The sequence below is a fragment of the Meriones unguiculatus genome, chromosome 18 (genome assembly GCF_030254825.1).
Source record: "Meriones unguiculatus strain TT.TT164.6M chromosome 18, Bangor_MerUng_6.1, whole genome shotgun sequence".
NCBI classification, from domain to species: domain Eukaryota; kingdom Metazoa; phylum Chordata; class Mammalia; order Rodentia; family Muridae; genus Meriones; species Meriones unguiculatus.
In genome coordinates this window covers 21,632,819-21,657,061 of record NC_083365.1, presented here as the reverse complement: position 1 = coordinate 21,657,061, position 24,243 = coordinate 21,632,819, and the positions used below count along the sequence as shown (strand labels likewise).

The 24,243-nt window shown below is 43.0% G+C and overlaps 1 protein-coding gene across 1 annotated transcript in view; it reads right to left on the bottom strand.

Moving 5' to 3' along the window:
- The window catches only part of Ehd4 (EH domain containing 4), a 65,649-nt gene extending 51,409 nt beyond the window's left edge, over nucleotides 1-14,240 (bottom strand). The window contains exon 1 of the mRNA XM_021647601.2: nucleotides 13,950-14,240. Within this exon, the coding sequence (XP_021503276.1) occupies nucleotides 13,950-14,185 (236 nt within the window). The 5' untranslated portion in view covers nucleotides 14,186-14,240. The remainder of the gene's footprint in view (nucleotides 1-13,949) is intronic.
- Nucleotides 14,241-24,243: the final 10,003 nt, after the last annotated feature.

Sequence of the window (24,243 nt, the reverse complement as noted above, 5' to 3'; positions counted from 1 at the left end):
TATATGTATATATATGATATATATGCATATGTACACACACACACACAGAGTCTCTGGGAAACATTTGATCTAACCCATCTAAAGAGAAGAACACTACTAAATACAAATGACTTATTTTATTGTTCAAACTCACTAGTGGCCATACAAAGATCCCCTCACTCCTGGACCAGCTCAACTCCACATGCTACCTTGGGGCTCCAAAGTGAACTCAGTTCACTGATGAATCTAGGGCCCGTCACATGCATGAATCGACATACAACATGTTCTGAGTGGACTGTCCAAAAGGGTTCTCCTGACACTCAGACATACATCACACTGTTGGGCATGCAGTAACACGTCAACAGAGAAAGAGAATCAAGAACAACCAAGATGTCAAACACCTGACACAACAGAAGTGACAGTGAAGGGATGAGGCTAAAATCAGCAACCTGGGAGGGACACACCCAGACACGCTAAGCTTACAGACCCCTGCAGAAGGCTGGGGCAGGAGTCAAGCTCTTCTCTGGAGACCTCAGAGACTTTCCCAAAGCGGGCCTGCTAGGGACTCTGAGGTGTTATGTATTGTAACAAGAGTTGAAAGGAACACGGGAGGCCACAGGAAAACTAGGCAAGAATCCACCACGATGCAGAGCAGCCCACTCCACAGGCATCCTGAGCCTTAAAGGCTTGATGTCTGTCCTTGGCACCACCTTGCTCCCTTTCCTGTGTTCTCAGAGAGGCCTGCCAACCCAGCAGTGATTGCTCCAAGGTCTCGAGCCAAGCTGTCAACGTAAAAGGGTACAGACATCTGAATCACATGTGGTTGGGCGGAAGTGGGGAGGGTGGGCAGGACACCTGACCTCTGTGTCCTGGTCTGATGAGGTCACTGCATATACAAGGTGTCCTTTCTTTTATTGCTTAGGCTACAGGGGAGAAATTTACTTCAAAGGAAAAGTATCATTTGTGACAAAGGGAAGGAAAAAAAATCTCAAGATACATGAAAAGTCATTTACGTTAATCCTAACCCAAGCACCATTTCCCCGAAAAGATATTACTTAACAATACCTCAAATGTCAGTTGTAATTTTTTGTCACTTGGGTATTTCTCATGCATTCTCCCTGGGTTGGTACTTTCACGTTTCTTTATTTTGTTTAGTAATACACTCTACCTAACACTGGGAATTTATTATTTGCTAAACTCTTTACATAAATAGTCTCAACTGGTAAAAACCTTATGGTTCACCCCCACTTTACAGGTGAATAAATAAAGCATGGGTCAAATAGGTTAACTGAGTTAAATCAGAATTAGAGAGGCTGAGTCAACCACCAATGAGAGCATTTATAGGAACATGCTCTATGAGTCACAAGGAATGTTCAGACAGAAGATCTTATTAAGCAGGTATCCAATAAGTTATGTACACTAAAAATAGTCCGCATATATTTGGGGGTGTTGTTTGAACATCACTTCGACATTCTGAAGTTAGAATCTATAGATACAGCTTATGAACACAAAGTATTTAAAGAAACAGTCATACACACCCTGGCATCTTTGCAGAGTTTCGATTTCTGATTATGCTTCAAACACATTTTTAAATTAAAAAATTTGTTTATGTGTATGTGTGTGATGTGTGTATAAGAATATGGCACACGTGAATGGACTTTCAGGAATTGGTTCTCTCCTTCCATGATGTTCTGGAGATTGAACTCAGGTCATTAGGTTTGGTAGCAAGTATCTTTCATCATCTTGCAAGGCATCTTGTGAGCCCACCAAAACACTTTTAAAAAGAGACTTAATTTGGGGGCTAGACAGATGGCTCAGGGGTTAAGAGCACTTAATGTTTTTGCATGACTGGGGTTTTGTTCACCACACCCATAGCGGCTTACAACTGTCTATCCAACAGCCTTCGAGGGTAACAGACATACACAGAGCATACATGATGGCAAAACACACACATACAATAAAAATAACTCTTTAGAAGAAAGGGGGGAGAAACTCCAATAGTTGCCTCAGTCCTTTGAGTCTTAATAGGGTTTTATTTGTTTATCTGTAGTACCTGGGATTGAACCCAGACCTTAAACACACCAGGTAAGTACTCTGCCACTCCACCAAATGCCCAGCCCTACTAATGTGGGGGTCTCTGCAAATGCTACGGCCGGTGAAGAATGACCATGAGAGGCAAGAAGGAAATTCAGTTCAACAGGACTCAGGAACTGGTGCCGGTTCAAACCTCTAGAGTTTAATAAATCAGGCAGTTTATTTTAGCCGTATTTAAGCACAACACAATTTACTCAGTCTTAAAATACATTCATACTGAAACTCTTTACAAGTACATACGGCCTCTCCCGAAAGATGGGTTCTGTTGCCTTAGAAACAATGCTCAGGCTAGGAGGAATGACTGAGGTAAACATAATGCCTGTGGGATGGCCTGGCCCTAAGGTAACACAGAAGTCATCTAGGTTGTAATCAAGTATAGGTGACATCTCTCATATGTATGTTCTTTATTGACTGAGAAGCCATGCTCAAGATCCAGTGGGGGAAAGTCTGGGATAAACAAACATGATAGAATTCGGGTGATGCCTGGCCCTACAGGTAGCAGAGATCACCAGGTTATAAACTACATCCATTCCCAGCATCCTTTGAGGAGACAACCCCGTGGGTTTAACTTTCCTGCCTTCCCTAGTGCTCATCCGTGTTCACAAAGATCTCATGCCCTCTACATACTAAAGTTTTAAATCATGTAGTGTGGAAGAAACGTAATAGAAAATACAATCTTGAGATCAATGGAGAACTTTCTCCCCTCCCCCCCCCTTTTTTTGCTTTTGATTACACTTTATTTGTTATCAGGATGTCTCATCTGGGGAAAGTAGACTTCAGCTTGCTCATCCTGACCTATCTATCTATCTAAAAGTTCTATCTTTTGAATTCTACTTGTGTGTACACCTTGATGATGCCACTGTGAAAAGCTACGGTGAGTGAGTGCAGAGTTCTTCTGCTGAAGAGGTGGGCACCATATAAGCAACAGGAGCTGGCAAGGGCACCATCAAAGCCATGCCAGAAGCCCAGCTGGAAGCCCTGGAAGCGCTGAAGCTTGAGTCTGCAGAGCTCTATGCTGAGGCCATAGGCGGGACCCCAGCCTGTTCCCCTGTGAGAAAGAAGGGCCATTACATGCCACCTGTCTCTTAACCACCTGGCCCCTGAAGGCAGGTACAGTGAGAACTTTCATTTTTAATTCAGGAGGACAAGTCTTAAGACGTTTCAATTTATAATAACTATTTGGATTCTCATATAATGTATTTTTACTTTTAATATTTGACCCATTATTTCACAAGGGAAGGGACTTGGCAGAAAGACTCTTTCCGTTCTGATTGTCTTGAACTTGAAGTTATTTTGCTTTATTTTTGAGATAGGGGTCTTACTATGTAAGCAGAGCAGGCTCTGATTTATAGCAATGCTACTGCCTCCTCCTCCTTTGTGCTAATATTCCTCACCATCCCACACTAGAAATAATGTTTGATTGTTTGTTTGTTTGTTTGTTTGAATTCATGAGGATAGGTGTTTTGCCTGAAAGTATATCTGTCCACCACCTGAGTACTTACTGTCACAGGAGGTCAAAAGAGGACATTGGATCCCCTGGAACTGGAGTTACCGGTTGTAAGCTGCCATGTGGGTGCTGGGAACTGAACACAGGTCCTTTGAACAAGCAGGCAGTGTTCTTAACCAATGAGCCATCTCTCTAGTACTATGGCTATTTTTAACATTGTGGTATATTTCTATCCAGTATTTTTTCTGTAGATATAATCTTTCTTCTAAAATTATAAACTGCCTAAAGAATTTTGCATCTAGATTTTTTTTTTTTTTACCATTAGTTTTCTCTATGCTATTAAAAAGATCTTTGACGTGAGTTTTAAAGGCTGTACACTCTTTCTTTTGTTTTGTTTATTTGAGACAGTTTAGTTCTGTAGCTCAGGCTGACCTGAGCTAATCCTCCTGTCTCAGCCTCCTAGTGCTAGGATTCCAGGCATAATTCATCATTCAGCTTAATGGCTGTAAGCTATTCTAAGGTAGTATCAATTTACTTTGTCATTCCCTAACTGCTAGGCAGCTAGATAGCTTTCATTACTTGGGCCAGGGGAAGCCGCTCAGTGGTACAGTAGGTAAGTATGTATTAGGCCCTAGACTTAGTCCCTAACACCCAAATCAGTCTGTAAATCAAGAAATAAATTCAATCTCCACTGCCACTTTATTTAATTTTGTGTTTTTAAACTTGTTTTATTATTACTTTTTGTTTTATTTAGTTTTACTTTTTTTTGGCAGGTTGGGGGCATAGGGTCACTCTACATATAGCCCTGGCTGTCGTAGAACTTGTTATAAAGACAAGAATGGTCTCGAACTCATAAAGATCTGCCTGCCTCTGCCTCCCCAGTGCTGGGATTAAAGGTGTGTGCCACCATGCTGGCAAAACTGTGTTTCTTAAGTGTGAAACCTGCCGTGCTATCATTAGGATTGCTTATTTAGGTGATATTATTTTAGAAATTGCTGTGCCTAGCGATGGAATGGACATTAGCCTGCTGAACCAAAAGACTGGAATTTGCTGGGTGAAATCTTACCCCTCTGATGATTCTTCCAGCTCTCAGCGGAATGCAAACTACTTGAGGTTGAGCTGTGCTCTGAACAACTGCTGTCAACAGGGCATCACCACCTGTGCCTTCCTTCCATGCTTTCAGGAGGGTGGAGAAATCGCTTGGAATCAAATCAGTTTCTCGATCAAATCAGCACCGCTCATTTTTCCAGCTTTCAATTCAATCATTCATTGTTTTTGATGTTATAATTTGTAACTTATAAACCTGACAGATTTTCCTCAGGTTGTAAATTATTCGATCTTTGAGCACCACAATTCTTCATGGGGGCTTTGCAGAATACAGAATTTTCTAAAATTTTTGACTACAGAAGACTTCTTCTGTGAATAGTGATACTGTCTAATAATTGCATTTACAGAGCATAGGTATAAAGGAAGGACCAACTGGTATTTACTAAAACTCATCAGACACTCTGATTTGCCCCTAATGGAAGTATCTAAATATATATACACTGAGTCTAACTATGTAATTGTAGCTGAAGAGGAACTTGCTACATAGACCAGGCTGGCCTCCAACTTACAGAGCTCCACCTGCCTCTGCCTCTGAAGTGTTGGGGTTAAAAGTGCATGCCACCACACCCAGCTACATAAAATTCTTTAAAAATTAATAACGGAAAAATGTCTTCATGTGGTTAATTTATGAGACACGAATACACTGCCTTTAGGCAAAATAACAAAGGCAGTATCACTAAATTGAGAAGTTCTGACAGGGACGTCCCATTCCCAGTTCAGTAAGAACGACAATGTAATTTCAAGTCTAACTGAGGGTTATGGAGCTGGAAGATGCAGGCCAGTCTACTCAAAAGATGTCAGAATACTCCTTCGGCCAAAGGACCGGAATAAAAACAAAACTTCAGTAGCTACCTTCTCTACTAGCGACAGCAGGCCATAGATTATGTTATGGGGGAAAAAATATTTTACAAAAGCAGCAGCAGCGGAAGTAGCCAGGTCCCAGCCAGAGCAGTGTGGGGTTTCTGCCTGGCAACAGCAGATAACAAAAATCTCACTTAGACAAGATAGAGTCCTCATGTAAATAGAGCCCAGGGGCGGGATTTTTCAAGGAAGCACCCAACAATGTGATTTTAAAGTCCTTCTCAACTAGTGATAGAAAATGACAGTTAATAGTTATTTGGGAAATAACGAGACTCAGAAGGATCTGGAGTTTTTACAAATGGTAAAAAGTGTTTCAATATGGTGTGGTATTGACCTAACAATTCATGAATATAATAATGAATGTAAGAAAGGTCCTGATAGACCTAATATTAAATAACAGCCTATGAAGAAGCTCACATAGTAGGAAGGAGACCTACTATTATTTAACAGTAGAGTTAAAAACTGGCCAAAGACAAAAACAAACAATTAAACACTAAAACAAGCATTAATTTTAAAATAGGTCAGAGAATTTTAAAAAATACATATTAAAAATATATGGATCAGAGTTTTTAAAAATATAATATATTATATAATAAATAGAAAACATTTAATATATAATGTTTATATATTTTAAAATACATAATTTATATAGTTAAATGTTATAATAAATATATTTTAAATAAATATTAAAACTCTCTGATCCATATATGTACATATATATATTTTTTCTTTTTGAGACAGATTTCTCTGTGTAGCCCTGTCTGCCCTAGAACTCACTCTGTAGACCAGGCTGCCCTTGAACTCAGAGATCTGCCTGCCTCTGCCTCCTGAGTGCTAGGGTTAAAGGCATGTGCCACCATACTTGACCTTAAATATATAAAATTTTAAATCAAGCCTATTTAAGAGAGGAAAAAAAACAGGGCTACTGAGATGGGCCAGGATCTGGGAAAGTAACCTCCCCTGAAGCCTGAGAACCTGAGCTGAATTCCCAGGACTCACATAGTGAAAGTAGAGAACCAGCTCCCTAAATATCACCCTTCTTGGCATATGTGCCCTCTACGCTCAGAGGGCACGTGAAACAAACGATGCAAAAAAATAAATGCAAATATTAAAAAATAGAAGAAAACTAGTGACTATTTCCCACGTAATTATAAACAAGGATTCTTCTTACCATAATTTATCAAAAATAGAAATTGTTAGATTTGATCAGAAATATTAAACACTTTCGCATGAAAATTCTCATTCAGATGTAAAGGCAAACCTCTAACTAGAAAAATACTTAACAATAATTATAATTAGGTATTAATAAGTATGATTCGGAAAATACCCAACTTATAGACATGAGAAATTGGGCAAAGTTCACAGAATTCATAAAGAAATAAAGACAGTAACTATTTTATATGTTCAACCTTACCAGCTTTTTAAAAAGCAAAATTTTAAATTTTTTTTTCTTATCAAACTTTTTTAATGCTAATACTTAGTTGTACTGGCAGTTTGGTCAAGCTGGGATCCTGATCCTCACTTCTGCTGGGAGTTTAATTTGAAGTAACCTTTCTGAAAAATATCCATGGATATTGGCAGATAGAATAAGCCCGGAAAAATAGTGGAGTGGTTTTGTGTGTGTGCCTGTGTGCATATGCATATGGCCAGAGGACAACCGTAGGTGATGTAGAAGGTCTATCCACATTTGTTTTTTTTTTTTTAATTTTTTTAGATTTATGTATTTATTAATTATATCACATTCTGCCTGCATGTGTGTCTGCACACCAGATCTCATTATAGATGGTTGTGAACCACCATGTGGTTGCTGGGAATTGACTTCAGGTATCTGCCTCTACTGTTTCCCGTCTTATTATCTTCAGACAAAGTCTCTCGCTGAAACAGCTTCATAGTTAGTCATTCCAGCTACCTGTCTCTTCGCAGCTGGAGCTACAAGTACCCAAGAGCATGTCCACTTTTTTATGTGGGTGCTGGGGGTTTGAACTCAGGCACTCATGTTTAGAGGAGCTACTGTGCTTACCCACTGAGCCATCTTCCTAGCTCCTGAAGTTACTTTGGAATATTATTTAGTGACATTAGAAATTTTCAACAGGTTACATTATGTGGGGAAAAGAAAAATCACTTTGCTGAGTTGTATTTATCGTGTAATCCCCAGTGGGTCTTCTATGTCTTCATCAGAGTCTCTGCTAAAAACGAGATTAGATAAAGCAAGGAACAGGTGGAGCGTTCACTGGAGTCAGTCTCCCTCTGCTGGATCAAGGCTGAGTTTCTTAAGGCTTGATGGTTAGACTGATTCCACTGGTTGGCCCTTCAGATAGCAATGGTTCTCAGACGCTCCCAGAAGAACCGGAGAGAGCCTCTGGCGGCCACATCCCAACAGAAGATGCCTCAGATGGGACCCTGGGATCTTTATTTTGAAAGCTGATTCAGCCAGACTTAGGAACCTAATACTTTCTTGCTCACAGTCCTGAGGTTTAAAATGTATATTAAATGTCTTTTAGTACTAATAGTTTAAATGAGAAATTTTTAATTAAAAAAAAAATTAAAACTCTTTTGGGGTTAAGGTCACAGCTCAGCAGTGGATTACTTGCTTGGCACATGCAACACCCTTTGTTCAAATCCCAGTACCAAAAAAACAAAAACAAAAAACAAAAAAACAAACCCACTACCACTACTGCAAAAGTCCTCTTTCCACCAACATTTGTCTTGATACTTGACACCTTGCAAGCAGATAATACAATGAGTGGGCAAGCCACTGACCACCTGGCTATTTAGCAACCCTCCTCCTGATAACAGCATCCAGAGGCATCACCTTTCCCTACTCTTCAGCCTTGTAGGCTAAGGGCTGACAGCCCCATTCTATATGTTTCCAGGGAGAGGTAAGTGACCATATGAAATCCATGGGATTCAAACCAGAGACTAGCTGAAAATGCTGTACTTCACAGATTCTACTGCTTTTCCCTACTAAACAGTACATGCACATAAGTATGCATGTGTGTGTGCATGTGTGTGCATGTGTATGTGTGTATGTGTGTATATATGTATGTATGTATGTATGTATGTATGTAGAGAGAGGGGGAGAAAGGGGAACGAAGAGAGGGAGACAGGGGAAGGAAGACAGACAGATAGATAGATAGATAGATAGATAGATAGATAGATAGATAGACAGATAGATACATACATACATACATACATACACACATACATAGGGTCTTATTTAGCTCAGGCTGGTCTCAAACTTGCTATGGCAGATAAGGATGACCTTGAACTTCTGCTCCTGCCACCTCTCTCTCCCAAGTGCTGGCATTACAGACTTGTATCATTATATCTGATTTATATGGTACTATGGAAACCCAGGGCCTCTGCATGCTGGAGAAGCACTTCATCAATTGATCTATTGAACACAGCCCCTAAATACTATATTTAAAATAGTACCTTTAAAGTTTTGGTACATAATAATGCTAAGCATTAATTTTTTTCTTTTATGCTTGAGAGTTTTTGTCTTATGAATATAAGTATATCAAGTACGTGCTGCCTGTGGGGGCCAGAAAAGGGTGTCAGCCCCCTTGGAACTAGAGCTACAGATGGTTGTGAACCACCCTATGAATACAGGGACCCAAACTGGCTCCTCTGCAATAGCAGCCAAAGTTCCTGACCACTGAGCCATCTCTCCAGCCCTCATTAAGCATTTACTTGTGAAAATTTTCATCATGCACTTATTTTATCAACTTGAGTATTATGAATGACTAATGTTTATTGACTGACAAGATATACAAGGAGAAACAAAACCACAGGATTCCACAGTAGCCATTTGTTCTCCCTTTACCTCACATTTACTCTTAGTTCCCTTTATTATTTTTGCTCTTGTTTCTTTACCTCATTTACAATTTGTTTTCTTTCTGGAATACATTTTTTTTCTCGTTTTAAATTAGCACACACAGATGCACAAATTACTTGACTCGCACTAATTACAGAATTATGGAAATCAAAATTACAGGCTGCTTCATACCAGAAGAATGTTTTTATTGGTTTGTTTTTGCCTTTCATTTCTAGTGATTAAACCCAGGACCCTGTGCATGCTAGGCGAGCACTTCACTGCTGAGCTACACCCAACACCAACTGGAATACAATTCATATACCAGAAAACGTCCTCTTCTATAGAGTAGATCCGTGTCTGGGTCACTCTCAGAGTTCTATAATCGGTGCCACTACTCAACTTCAGAACACTTTCATCACTCCAAGAAGAAACTGCATATGCACGAGCAATCTCTTTGCTGCTTTGGCACATGGGCATTCAGCTGTCCCAGCATCACCTGGCGAGAAAGCTAGCCCTTTTCTATTGAACTGTCCTGATATCTTGTCAAAAATCGGCTGATCATAAATATGAAGTTTATTTGGGGCTCTCAGGTCTGTACCGCTGACTGCCCACCCTTCCTCTAGTGCCACACTGCATGGTTTTTGGTAGTTCCATGATAAATTCTAAAACAGGAAATGTGAGTCCTCCAAACTGTTCTTTTTTCAGGGCTGTGTTTTGTAATTCTGGTTACAGAGTCAGCCTGTCAATTGCTGCCTCAAACAAGCAATAAAAAAACCCCACAAATATTTCAATAGAAGTTATTTTGAATCTGAAAACGGATTCGGTACACTGGATAGGTGAAGTGGCACACCTCTGTAACCCTAGACCTGCAGAGGCAGGAATAAGAGGACTACAAGTCTGAGGCCATCCGGGGTTCTATGGGGAGTCCATGATACCAAGTAACACACACTGAGACTGTTTCAGAAAACAGTTCAGGAGCACTGCCATCTCAACATGGTCCCCCGTCCCCCTCCCCCATTTAGGTCTTTCCACAATCCCTCTAATTTTCCGTGCGGAAGTCTCGCATCTCTTTTTGTTGGGTGTTAATACTTTCTCCTTTTTGGAGGCTATCATAAACAAGTTTGTCTGCTTAATGTCACCTTGCGGCTGTTCATTTCAAGTTTATAAAAATGCAAAAACTTCTGTACTTTGTAAAAAAAAAAATTTTTTTTTTTTTAAATATAAAAGACCATATGGTCTGCAAACAGTTTTACTCTTTTCCAATCTGGATGCAGTTTGTGTCTTTCCCTGCCTTATTGCCTTGCTCTCTGCCCCTTTACAGCCTACCTAGTTGCTTTGTTTCTGTTCTGGGGATTGAACCTAGGACCAGACATATACTTGGGTAAGTACTCTACCACTGAGCTATCCCCAGCCCAGCCTACAACAGTCTCTGAAGTCACTTCTTCTTTTCTCCTCATTAGAATAAGCTTTCTTTGGGAACGTTGCCAGGGTGAAGGAGGGAGAGAGGAAGTAGAACCCTTAAGAGCAGAAGTTGCAGTTTGTAGTTTTAATTGATTTCCGGGGAGCCTCCCATGTTTCACAGTGGAATGATTTTGCTTTATGGCAGCTGGGCCCAGTAATTTTATTTTATTTTATTATTATTATTTTTTGTGGAGGAACCTCTGAAATCAAATTTTAATAGATTTATTTTTAATTGTGTATGGGGTATGCATAGGGGCGCACGTGTCAATGCAGGTGCCCATGAGTCCAGAAGAGGGCATTGGATTCCCTGGGGCTGGTGTTACAGGTGCTTGTGAGCCACCTAACATGTGGCTAGGAACCAAACTCCAAACTTGGGTCCCCTGGAAGAGCAGTGAGTGCTCTTAACTACAGAACCAACCCACGAAACTTTTTCTTTTCAGGCTTTTTGAATACGCTTGCCCTTCCTCAGCCATTAAAATCAAAGATGACATGGTTGCTTCTACAGTGCCAGTCCCTTCTCCTTCTCTGGATAATCCTTCTGACCTGGCCAGTCAGAAGCAGGTTGTTTAACAGTTCTTACTATATATCCTGTCTTCTGAGAAATAAGAGCTGTCAGCGGTTGTCCTGTTCCCCCAGAGAGACTTTGAGCAATATCTCTACCACATCTGAAGCCTCCTTTTAGCCTTTCAATGCTATGATCTACAGGAGATTCTAACAATCTGCTCTTTCCATTTGACTCATCCTCACTTTATTTACCCTCTTCCTGGCACTTGGCCCCTCCATACAGGAGTGAGCATATCTGTGTGACACGCCAAGCTTTTTAAGCATCCCACCTAGGAGATCTTCCCGACAAAACAAGGGACACACTTAGCTGTCTCAGTTCTGATGCGTGTTCTCGCCCACCACATATAATGAGACTCCTACTTTCTCCAAAACAAGAGAGAGGAAAAACAAGCTTTTTTAGGAGCAATATACATAATCAAGGCTGCATGGAGTGGCTTACAGTGAAGAGGAATGCTTCTCTCCATGACACCGTGGCTCCTGTGTTAGTGAGATGCAAAAGAATCTGTGACTTTACAAGCCCTTCCCCAGGTTTGAGTGAGCATTGAGCACCCCAGCCAGGACCTAACTGAAGCGAGGTCCAGGAAGGCTAGCTCTCATGGCCCTCTCCTCTGTTTGTTACTCCAAGTGCAGGGCCTCCAGGACAGCTGTTTGCTGCTTTCCTCCCAGAGACCAATCACTTCCTCCTACTCTTCCCTAGAATCGATTTCAGATGCCACAAGTGTAGCGTCATCCAGCTTCTGTCCACAGTGATCTTCTTCTAACCCCCAGGTCCACTTTGGGCCCTCCGGGTAATGACAAAGCCATTTGGTCCAAGCTCCCAAAAAGGTGATTCCTGCCCAGGTTGTAGCTCCTACTGAGTTCTGAATACTACGAGGTGCTTAATTGAGAGGTACAGCCATGAGTCAAATCTAAGAACCTGTCATAACACTATGCCAGGAAGCTTCTTCTAACAAGTCGGAGAAAAATGAGAATATAACCTAATATAGGGTGGGGAGAAAGGATTGACACATGTTCCAGTGAGCTGAGCTGTGTTCTGCCTCAGGCCTGTTTACTATCCAGGCTGTGGACAGAGGAACATACTATCTTTAGGCTAGGTTGGTACAGCCTCAAGGAAAGGCTCCCTAACTAATTACCCATAGGTACAGTGAGGCCCATGGCCAAGACAAACAGGAGGAAGCAGTGGGATGGCTCTGAACCTGCCACCAGGACATCTTAATAGTGTTATACTCTTCTTTGCTCTGAGCTTAAAAGCTCTCTCCCCACTCTTGTAACACTAACCCAGTAACTCACAAGTGCTACTAACTAACACCTTAATGTACCCTCTGTTTGCCATTTATTTTGTTTCTGCTTCTTAGGTTTTGTTGCTGTTCTTATTGCTCTTGTTTTGGTTTGAAGACAGGGTCTTTTGTCGTATAGCCCGGGTCATCCTAGATTGCTTTTTGTAACCCAGGCTGGCCTGGAAGGCACAATCACCAAATCCTGGGATTACAGGCAGGCACCATCTCGGCCAGCTATTCGGCACCTTTCAAGGAGCCAGTTGCTGTAATATATCTAGAATTCATTGGTGAGGTAACATTTTCAACACTATTTTCAGCTTACTAAAAAGCAGCAAATGAAACAATTTCAACATTATTTTTCTCTCCTTTCACATTTCAAAACACGGTGTATTTCCTCTGTTGAGTTCATTCACACTGTATGTGGTCTAGATTTGGCAGTTGTAGTAACAACTACTCTATTTGTTGGAACTCTTTATGTCACAGTTATGAAGAAAAAAGGGGTTGCACTTAACAGGCACGGCACATACCCAAAGACAGACGCAGTTTTCTGAACACCTGTTGAACGTCAAATGCTGAAGAGCGTGTTTCTAAAACTCTGGCTCCAAATATTGAGTGTTCAATCACTTCGCTTAGACTGATAGGGGCTTTAACTCAGAAAACCAAATCTTCCCAAAGAAAGGGAGTGTTAATATGCTGGTTGTTTCCGAAACAGACGCCTTATTTAAAAAGCAGTCTGTTTCATTGTAAACTATTTCTCATTGAGTCACTTCAGAGGAAGCTATGTGATTAGAACCGCAGGGCAAGTACTGGCTACAGCTTCTGGAGACAGAGCAACCGTGACAAATATTTTCAGTTTGTCAAGGGTGAAGAAATGGAAACTAACAAATAGCAACCTGACACTCCCCTTCGTTCCACAGGCTGGAGAGGCGGCCACACCGTCGGCTAACTTCCTATAGACCATAAAGCTGAACGATGGCAGCAGCCGTAGCAGCAGAGACTGGCACTTTAAGGGCATGGCAATACCTCCACCGCGGCATTCACTCATTCACATTCATTCATTCGTTGTCACGGTGCTACAAGCTTATCTCTCCACCTAGGACCCGCACACCTTCCTTACCACTTCCAGCCCGAGGCTGCACAGATGATGCTCTCCAGAGCCTCACCCTCCCTTTCCTGCGCTCCCAGACCAGGGCTGACAGGCTCAAGGAAGGCCTTGGCAATAGCAAGGAAAGGGCGCGCTCCCCTCGCGCGGCTCGAGTCCGTCGGGGCTTGGGGAGGCGACAGGCCCCCGGGCTTGGAGTGTACTCTGAGGGCAGACCATGCTCTCAAGCGGCCGGGTTACCTGATGAAGGTGGTCTTGCCCGTGCTGTACTGGCCCACCAGCAGGATCATGGGCTTGTTGTCGAAGTCTGCGTCCTCCAGCGCCGGCGAGTGGAACTCGTGGAAGCGGTACGCCTCCTCCAGCGGCAGCACCTTGCGCTGGTACAGAGAGCGCAGGCCCCCCGTCACCGTCTGCACCGCGTCCATGCCGCCCGAGCGCTCGCGCCCGCCCGCCTGCCGCCCCATCCAGCTGAACATGCCGCCGCCCGCCGAGTCGCAGCCGCGCCGCGCTCCAGTCCGACTGGCTCTGCGCGCTCGGGAGCGCTCGCCGCCGCCCGCTCGCGGGCCCGCCCCCATGCCGCGGCGACCAACCACCAGCCGCTGCGTCACGGACGCGCGCTCATTATTCAGAAGCGCCCGAGGGTCCTTCCTCATTGGGCGTCTGCCAGCGAGGCTCCAGCCAATGGAGAGGCGTGTCTTGAGTTATTGATGACGGCATCGGTCTAAAGGGCTGGGCAAGGAGGGGGAGTCGCCCGAGCCGGGTGGCATGGGCGCGTCCACCCGGGTACATCTTTCTGGCCAGGTGGCGTCGGCTTCCGGGCAAGTCTGAGCTGGCAAGAACGAGCCGCCGGAGGCCGTCCTTCTGGAGCTCCACTCATCCCAAGCCTTTGGACCTGGATACTGGGGACGGGGAATTCGGAAAGTTGACAGACAGGTTCTTTTTCCCCCGCTGGCAGCTTATTATTGCCTAGTTTACTCGGGATCACCGATAGAACTACTGGCGAAAATGCACTTCAATCTATTCGCGTAGACATTTCTCCTGCCACCGCTCAGTTCCGGATCAATCAAAGACCTTTTTCTCCTAGACACTGGTAGAAATAACTGAGCATCCCCTGCGCATCTTAAGTGAGAAATGATGTTAGCGCGGTTTTTTTGTTTGTTTGTTTGTTTGTTTGTTTTGTTTTTTCAGTGTGGCCAGTGAGGCCAGCTGCATAGGAATGGGGCGAGAGGCTTGTTAAAACGCACATCTCTAGTTCTCGCTACTCAGTTAAAAATGTTGAAAAAAAAATGCAGCTCAACAAGTGCCCGTGGGTGATTCTTGTGTGCATAAAGTTTGGAGAACGTGTACGAATTACTTCCTGAACCTGGTAGGAATGCGGAGCTGATTCATCAAGTGGCTGTAAAACTGCATTTTAAGGATTGCCCAGGTGTTGCCTGGGAGAGCAACGTGATAGCTTTGTCCGTCCTAAAACTTGGAAGCAAACAAGGTGGCCTTCAGTAGGAGAGTGGGTAAACTATGTATATCCAGACAGAAAGCTGCTGTCGCCATGAGCTGAGTTCATTAGGAAGGTTTCTGGATCCAAGAACCAGCTCTGTCTACATTCTAGAAACAACAATTAGACCTTGAAGTGGAAAATCTGCATGCCTTGGAATAGCACCAAAACTAAGAAATATTGAGTGCTAAATCTAATCAAATGTACAAGATCTGGGGGCTGGAGGGATGGCTCAGAGATTAGGAGCACTGGCTGTTCTTCCAGAGGTCCTGAGTTCAATCCCCAGCAACCACTTGGTGGTTCACAACCATCTATAATAAGATCTGCTGCCCTCCTCTGGCATGCAGGCAGAAAACTGTCTAAATAAATATTTTTTTTTAGAAAATGTACAAGAACTATATGCTGAGAACCACATATATTCCTAAGAGAAATGTAGGCCTGAATATATATGAATGCAATCCTAATCAAAACCTCAGCAGGTTTTCGTTTTAGTCAAAAGTAACAAAACTATTCTAAATTTCACACGGTGGATGTGAAGGGCCCAGAATAAACAAGACAATGTAAAATGTAACAAAAATGGAACTCGTATATTACCTAATTTCAAGAGTAATAAAGCTACAAAAATCAAGACAGGGTGGTATTAATGCAAACATTATCTTCTAAACGTATGCTAATGGCATTTCAAAAATAGGCAGCAAGCTTTTGTAAGACCCCCTTGACTTATGACATCACATTTTAGCTTGTGTAAGCACACTCCATGGTCCTTACACAGGCCCAACGATGTGTTTCTCAGAACATGTCACCATTAAGTGATGGCCCAGGAAGAGTCCTACACATATACAGCCAACTGATTTCTGACAAAATACAAAGACAACTTAGTGGATAATTCAAAATCTGTTTGTTTTTCCTTTTGGAGCAGAGTCTCATGCAGCCATGCCGGCCTCAAACTCACTAGATACCCGAGAATGACTTTGAACTCCTTTTGGTTCCTCTGCCTCCACCTCCTAAGTGCTGGGATTACAGGCATGTGCCAGCAAGACTGGCGAAGGAAACCTTTTCTATAAACAGCTTAGAACACAGAAACTAAACATGCATGAAACAATGAGTTCCATTCCCCCACCACCACCAAACGTGACACACACAGGTAATTCTAGAACATTACCCATATATAGAGGCATGAATTTGGACCCAGGTCTCTTAGCCTGTGTTCAGATTAGCTCAAGATGAAACCTAGAGCTAAATACAAAATTTACAAATTAGAAAACTTCTCAAAGAAAACATCGGAGAAAATTTGTGCAGTTAACCTTATAACGTGAGGGGGACATCCACATAGAGAAAATTAGTTGGTAAACTAGATTTCATCAAACTTAAGAATGCCTGACCCATGACAGAACTATGGGAAAGGCAAGGTGCAAACCTGTAGAATATATTTATAAATAACACCTGAAAAAGCTTATGTCCAGAATGTATAGACCTTTTAAATTTCAATAGCAAGGGGATTGGAGAGATGGCTTGGTGACTAAGAGAGGTGGCTGCTCTTCCAGAGGACCCAAATTTGATTATCAACACCACAGGTCAGCTCACAACCAACTTCACCAGGCATGCCCACAGACATCCAGGAAGATAAAACACATATAAAATTAAAAATATGAACAAATTTAAATAACGAAATAATCAAATTAAAAATGGAAAAAGTTTCAACAGACGCTTCAGAAGAAGAAAGTCTGACAACGTTTAACACCACTGGGCATTAGGGAAAGGCAAACTAAACCCACAGAAAGACATTACGATCTACCCAATAGACTGTGCAAAATTATCAAGACAGTAGAAATTGTTGGGGAGAAGTTGTAACTGCCTTGTATTACTTGTGGGACTGTAAAACCATACGACCCCTTTGGGAAATGTTTATTTCTTGGAGAGATAAACACACCTAACCTAGCTTGAGTAACAGAAGAAGGGTTATAGAGAGGAGGGGGGAGGCATAGGAGAAAACTTGAGAATAAAAGATGAGCTTCCTGACCTTCATTTTGGTTATTGGATCACGTTTGGACACGTAGGAAAAGGAATCAAATTATGTACTTCCCTTAAAAAATTTTTGCTTTACATGTACGGCTGTTTTGCCTGCTTATATATCTGTGCATCATATGCATGCACAAAAGGAGGCCGGAATTCTTTCTGTGTGAGATTCCCCAGAGACTGAGGTGACAGATGGTTGTAAATCACCAAGTGGTCCTCTGCAAGAACAACCCGATGCTCTTAAGTACTGAGCCATCTCTCTAGACCACCAAATTATGTACTTTCAAAACATGCGGTTGATTATATGTCAATCATTCCTTGATGAGTTGACAAAAATATAGCTTTTTTTTGACTCAGGAATTTTATGTTGAAGAACCTATCCTGATGGTATAATGAGCATCTTAAGGGATAATGAATATAAAACTTTGTCTGAAAGTATGTGGCTTCTTGTTTGGTTGTTTGGTTGGTTGGTTTTTGGTTTTTTGAGACAGGGTTTCTCTGTGTAGCCTTGGCTGTTCTGGACTTGTAGACCAGGCTGACCTCAAACTCACAGCAATCCGCCTGCCTCTGCCCCACTGAGCGCCGGCACCGCACCCAGCTATTATTAATTTTCATTAATTTATTATTATTTACTGAAAAGCTGCAACTAGCTGTTGCAGCTATCCTCAAAGAGTTTAAACAAATGGTAGTTTCCTAGGCAGTTACTGAAGTTAATGTCATATAAGAAGAATATTAATGAGCTGTTTTGGGTTAGGATTGTATGTAGCTCAGTGGGTGGAGGGCTTGCCTAGCCATGCGTGAAGCTCTGGGTTCATTCCCTAGTACCCCATGCTATGATGATCACCCTGGGTGACGTGAGACTCTGTCTAAAAAATAAAGTAAGCAGGGGCTGGAAAGATGCCTCAGCGATTGAGAGCACTGACCGTTCCGGCAGAGGACCCTGGTTTGATTCCTGACCTTCACACGGTGGCTCACTATCATCTGTAACTCCAGTTCTTGGCGATTTCTGACCTCAAAGGGTACTATAATGTATGTAGTTTACAGAAACACACAGGCATAAAAACATTTTTAAGTGGAAAAGATGGATTAGAGAACTGAATGCACAAGCAGTTATTACAGAAGACAGTATGGTAGTTCCTCAGAAAAATATAAGTAGATTTACTGTGTGAGCCAGCATGCACACACACACACACACACACACACACACACACACACACGTATGAAGTGTAAAGCAGAATCTTGAAAAGGCATGTGCACGCCATGATTATAGGAGCATTACTTATATTTTCCAAGAGACAAAACCAACTTGAATGTTCATCTGTGTGCAATTGCTGAACAGTGCGGTGACTGTTATTATTTAGCCTTACAAGGGAAGGGAACCCTGCCCCACGATGTGGCATAGGTGAATTTTTGAAGGTGGCCTGTGGTGAAGAAGCCAGCCACTGAGAAGTGACTACGGTAGGATGCCACTTTCATGGAGGTTTCTAAAGTAGGTTCACAGAAACAGGAAGCAGAGAGCGGAGTTAGAGTGGTGGTTACAGAAGTTTCGGGGAGGAGGAAATAGTTGTTCAGTGGGTACAGAGTTTCCATTTTGCTAATTGGAAAAGCTACGTAGGGCTGTTGCCCAACAATGTGAAATGCTTACACTTGCTGAGTTGTGTACTTAGAAATGGCTAAGGTGGTGAATTCTGTGTTGTATGGTATTGTGTTGTATATTGTTTTATTTTTGTTTTTTGGGACAGGGTCTTTCTTAAAATTAAATTAATTTTATATGTATGGGTGTTTTTGCCTTATGTTTGTGTATCACATGTGTGCCTGGTGACCAAAGAGGCCAGGAGAAGGTGTCCAACCTCTAGAACTGGAGCCACAGATGATTACGAGGCACCATGTGGGTGTTGGTGTTGGGCATTGAACCTGGGTCCTCCGAATGACCAGTGCTCTTAACTGCTGAGCCATCTCTTCAGCTCTATACAGTGTTTTTTAAAAATGACAACTTTTATTTTTTAAGTTGATATACAGGGGTTTTGTATTTTTGTTTAAGATTTTAAGATATCCAAGGAAAAGATAGAAGTGATGAACCCCTAAATGTGGGAAAAGATAACCTTAGTTTTCTCTTTATGGGCTTTAGAATTTTTTCAAACTTTACAGAACAATCACATTCCTGTTTTACAAGCAGGAAAGAAAAGTAAGGAAGAAGCACAAAGAGTTAGTTGCCTTTAGTCCTTCAAAAACAAAAGGAAGTCCTGCAGGCCCTACCCTCGGGTGCTGTGCTGCCTGCCTTTTCCTCCTGCAGCTGCCCTGAAGCATTCTTGCTCTTGCTAAACCCTTGACTTAGTCCTCTCTGTCATCCTGCATCCACTGATAAACTGTGGTGTCGCTTTGCTTTGCTTTCTTCCCACTGGAAGTCCCCATTCCACTCTTTTCATCTGAAGCCAATTGTTTTTGCAACCTAATCCTATGACTTGGAGTTCTTCAGGTAGTGTCATTAGATGTTCGGAAATGGGCTGTGCTGTATAATCCTGGCAAAAAGTAGCCTTAGACTAAGATTCACAAGGTCTCTCATTGAACCAGGAACTCACTGACTCGGCTAGGCTGGCTGGACCAATGCACCCCCAACCCCACGTTGTAGCTACGTTTGTGCCCTGAAGCATCTAGCTCTTATGTGGATGCTGAGGATCCAACCTCAGGTCCTCATGCTTGCACAGGTTCTTTATTTGCTGAATCATGTCTCCGAGCTCACCTGAGGTTTTCACATTGTAGATCATACACCTGGATCACGTTGCTCTTTTGTCCCTCTTCTTCTCTCAACTGGCCTCTTTCCTCTCCCTAAACAGTCTTTATTCTACCCTTTTTAGTCTTTTTTCTACCTTATTTCTTTTCAAATCTAGATTCTGCATATGAGAGAGAATGTAATATTTGCCAAAATCTGGCCAGGTTCTATAGTTGATGCTGTTTTCATTTTTCAAGACAGCGTTTCTCTGTGTAGCTCTGGCTGTCTTAAAACTCACTCTGTAGACCAGACTGGCCTCAAACTCATAGAGATCCGCCTGCCTCTGCCTTCCAAGTGCTGGGACTAAAGGCGTGCACCACCTCTGCCGGCTCTATTGTTTTTCTTGTGGAAGGGTTTTGCCCTAGCTCCTTGGTCACAGGTCTGTCTTGGGCTATGTTCGGTGGCTGGCTGCAGATAACGAACAAGTCCGGCATGTTACATTGCAGAGTGGCTTATAGGCCTGGGAGAAGGGAGGGGCTTCTTTGGCCTGTGGAGAAAGCCCCTTCACCCTCAAAACCTGTTGCTTTTCCATGTCACTGAGGTCACTGGAAATGTAGCTAGTAGATATGGAGGTGGGGACATCTAAGTAGGTACCTCAGGGAAGCCTTTTTTAGCAAGATGACTCTGACTGTGTATTTGGGCACATTGCCATCTCGGTAAGAACTATATTTTCCAGGCTCCCTGCAGGCAAGTGTGGTCACGAGACCAAGTTCTGGCCAGAGTTAGGTGAGCCCAAGGCTTCCAGGAAGTCTTCTTAACAGGAAGGAAACTTGATTTTTTTGTTTGTTTGTTTTGTTTTGAGACAAGGGTTTCTTTGTGTAGCCCTGGCTGTTCTGGAACTCAACTTCGTAGAGCAGGCTGGCCTCGAACTCAAATATCTGACTGCCTTTTTCCCAAGTACTGGGATTAAAGGCAAGATTTTGTTTGTTTGTTTGTTTGTTTGTTTTATTCTTCTTTCTCTCATGTGCTGCTGGAGTTCTAGGGCTCATTCTGGATCCTGAGGCTAAGAACTGTCCAGGGGACAGCAAAGCAAAGAGCCATCAGAAGCAGGGCCCTTCCTGCTGTGTGCAGACACCTTAGGCCATTACTTTACAGAGGCAAGAATGGCGTTCCTAACTAAAAACCACTTGTTACTAGAAAGGGACCATGCTACAACAGAATCTGGAATGTGCCGTCTACTTACTAAATGAGAACAAGGGTCATGTTTAAGTATTACAGGCTAAGATTTAAAACATTGCCTAATGCTGTTGTTGTATTGTTTTTGCTTTTCCAGACAGGGTTTCTCTGTGTAACAGTTCTGTTTGTCCTGGAACTTGCTCTTATAGGCGAGGCTGGCCTTGAACGCACAGAGATCCACCTGCCTCTGCCTCCCAAGCACTGGGATTAAAGGCCTGTGCCGCCACCGCCCAGCACACTGCATGGTTTTTTACATGCCTCTTATTTGGAGGTGAGTTCTTTGTCCCCTTGAATCTGATCTGGCTTGTGACAGCTTCCCCAATAGATTTCTGTGGAAGCACAGCTCTGTCTGTGCCTTCCAGCCGTAGTCATACAGGTCAGCTGCCGGCGCCATCTGAATCTCCTCCAGGAAGAGAATGCTGGGAAGACAATGGGCAGGTGCTCTGACTGACAGCCCAGTGAGCCTGTCCAGCCTTCCTGCGCTTCCCAGCCCAGGCCTCAGGAAGCGAATGAAGCCATCATTTTAAAAATAAATGGAAAAAAAAAAAAAAAAGAGGCCATGAATTTAAAAGAGAGCAAGGAGGAGTATGTGGAAAGGTTTGGATGGAGGAAATGGAAGAGAGAAATGATGTCATTATGTTATAATCTAAAAAAAAAAAAAGATCCAGATTAACAACAACAACAAATCACTTATCTATGTATTTATTTATTTCCTTCCTTCCTTCCATTATTGTGCGTGTGTGTGATGTACGCATGGAGGCACACGACTGCCCTAGCATGGGTGTGTTCAGAGGATAACTTCGGAAAGTTAGCTCTCTCTTTCCACCTTTATGTGGGTTCTGGGGATTGAATTCCGGATGGTCAGGCTTGTGCCAAGCCTTTATCCACGGAGCTATCTCACAGGCCCGAGGAGCTATCTCACAGGCCCGAGGAGCCATCCTGAGGTAGGTTCTTCTGTCTTCTTTTCAGACGTAAGCCATTATTTTCCCTAGATCTGTACAAGTCATTAGTGCTAAGGTCTCACACATGAGTGGGAAAGAGCTGTCCTTGATCTGCCTTCCTGATCCTCGATCCAACAGACTCTGACAGTAATCACTCAGTGCTTCTTTTACGTCCTTATACTCAGGGCCATAGATAGTGGGAAAAGGCTGGGTGTGGTGGCTCATGCCTGTGATCTCAGACCTTGGGAGCCTTGGGTTTAAGGACAGCCTGGGCTATGTTGTAAGTTCCAGGCTAGGCTACAGGCTGCTGAGTTAGAAACTGTCTGAAAAACCAGATCAGCTGGAACAGCTGGTAATTCTTGCTCTTTTTGGTAAAAGTTTAGTTCCCTTACAAAGATAAGTTCATATGCAGACAGCCTGGGCCTGATCCGGTAATTTCATAGTCCAAAAGTCCCAAGACTTTTATCTTCCCTATTTTAAAGCTCAATAAAACAAAAACAGAAGCAAAACTAACTCATACAAGCCTAGCCCTACTCCCTTTATCTTCCCTACTGCCCAGAATACAGGCATGACAGGTGGCATACAGGTAGCAATGAGAGACCAAAAGGCAATCTTGAGGATAGCCAATAGAGCTGAAAGAGGCCTAGATCTCTGAGAGAAAAAAAAAGAACTTCAGTTTTGCTTGAGCGACTTATTTTACTATCTTTACAGTAAAAACCAGCAGATACAGACTTGCAATGCTTAGAACAAGGGCAAGTTGCCTTAGCCAGCACTAGAACACCGAGGTATTGAAATAAGAGGCAGCCTTTAAGTCCTGGCGTAGCCGAGACGGCTAAGAGTATGGAGTCAGGGAGGGTCAGAGATATAGGACCTCATAGGATGCCAGCAAGGCAGGAGAGTAAGGGGGGGATAGCCAGGGAGGAATTCTGCTTTCCCGAACAGAAACCAAGAGCGAAGCTATCCATGGCCTCTTTGCTCCTGTTCTTTGCACTCAAACCGCTGTGTACAGAGACTGGGAGGACCAGTTTCCACGAAGACCTCCCACAGGGTGGGCATGGGGGGTTCTTGACGGTTAGTCACCGGTTGGACCCTTCTTGTGTCTCACTCCCCGAAATAGCAATGCGTCCCAATGAATTGCAAGTTGAACATGTTGGCAAGGAAGTGGTTAGCGAGAAGTTCCGGGAGCAGAGGTAAGGGCATTCAGCAACCGTGTCCGGGTAAAATCTTTCCATACTTTCCCCTCAACTGAGGTAGGATAGAAAGAGAAGGAAAATTTTGGACACATGAGAAATGAGAGAGAGCCCCTACCCAAGCATCAAGTTGAAGCCTCTAATCAGCAACAGAACAAGAATCTCAACACAGTTAACAAGCCTTAAGGCCTTTCTCCCTCTCCAGCCGCAAACCTGCAATTTTCTAGGAATCTCACCAGAAATCCCATTTACAAAGAAAAGATACATACTCAACCCTTTGTTCAACCCTATCGGCTTCTGGGGTTTTTGTTTCCCTCAAAAAAAAAAAAAAAAAAAAAAAAAAAGAAAGAAAGAAAGAAAGATAGATAGATAGATGTCAGTGTACATACAAGTGAGTGTGTGTACATGAGTTTGTGTGTGTATGTGTGTGCGTGCCACAGTGCAAACCTTCACACTTTCATGTGGAGGTTCTGGGGATTGAACTCAGGTGGCCAGGCTTGGATGAGTTAGTTTTGCTTCTGTTTTTGTTTTTCCTAACTTTGCCTGTTGAGTCAGCCATCTTGCTGGCCCTGGTTTCTGGTTTTACCATTATCAGATTACAATTCTCTCCAAGGCATCCCCGGAGCTACCTGCTGTCTCATCTCTCTAATCAGAAGAGGATGGGGAGAGAGAAGGAAAAAGGGGTTTCTCGGCAGCCTTTTGAGATGGAACCTGAGAGCCAAATAAAATGTATGTACAGCCAGCGCTAAGATGAACCACTCACTCTCCCTTGAGGAACCCATGCTCGCTCACACTTGGGCAGAGCAGACTTCCCTCTGCTTCCCCTTCGGAAGACCATGCTCCCACTTGGCTGTGTCTTCTTCTTCTTCTTCTTCTTCTTCTTCTTCTTCTTCTTCTTCTTCTTCTTCTTGGCTCTTCTCTCTCTCTTGTTTAAGCCTATATTAAAGAC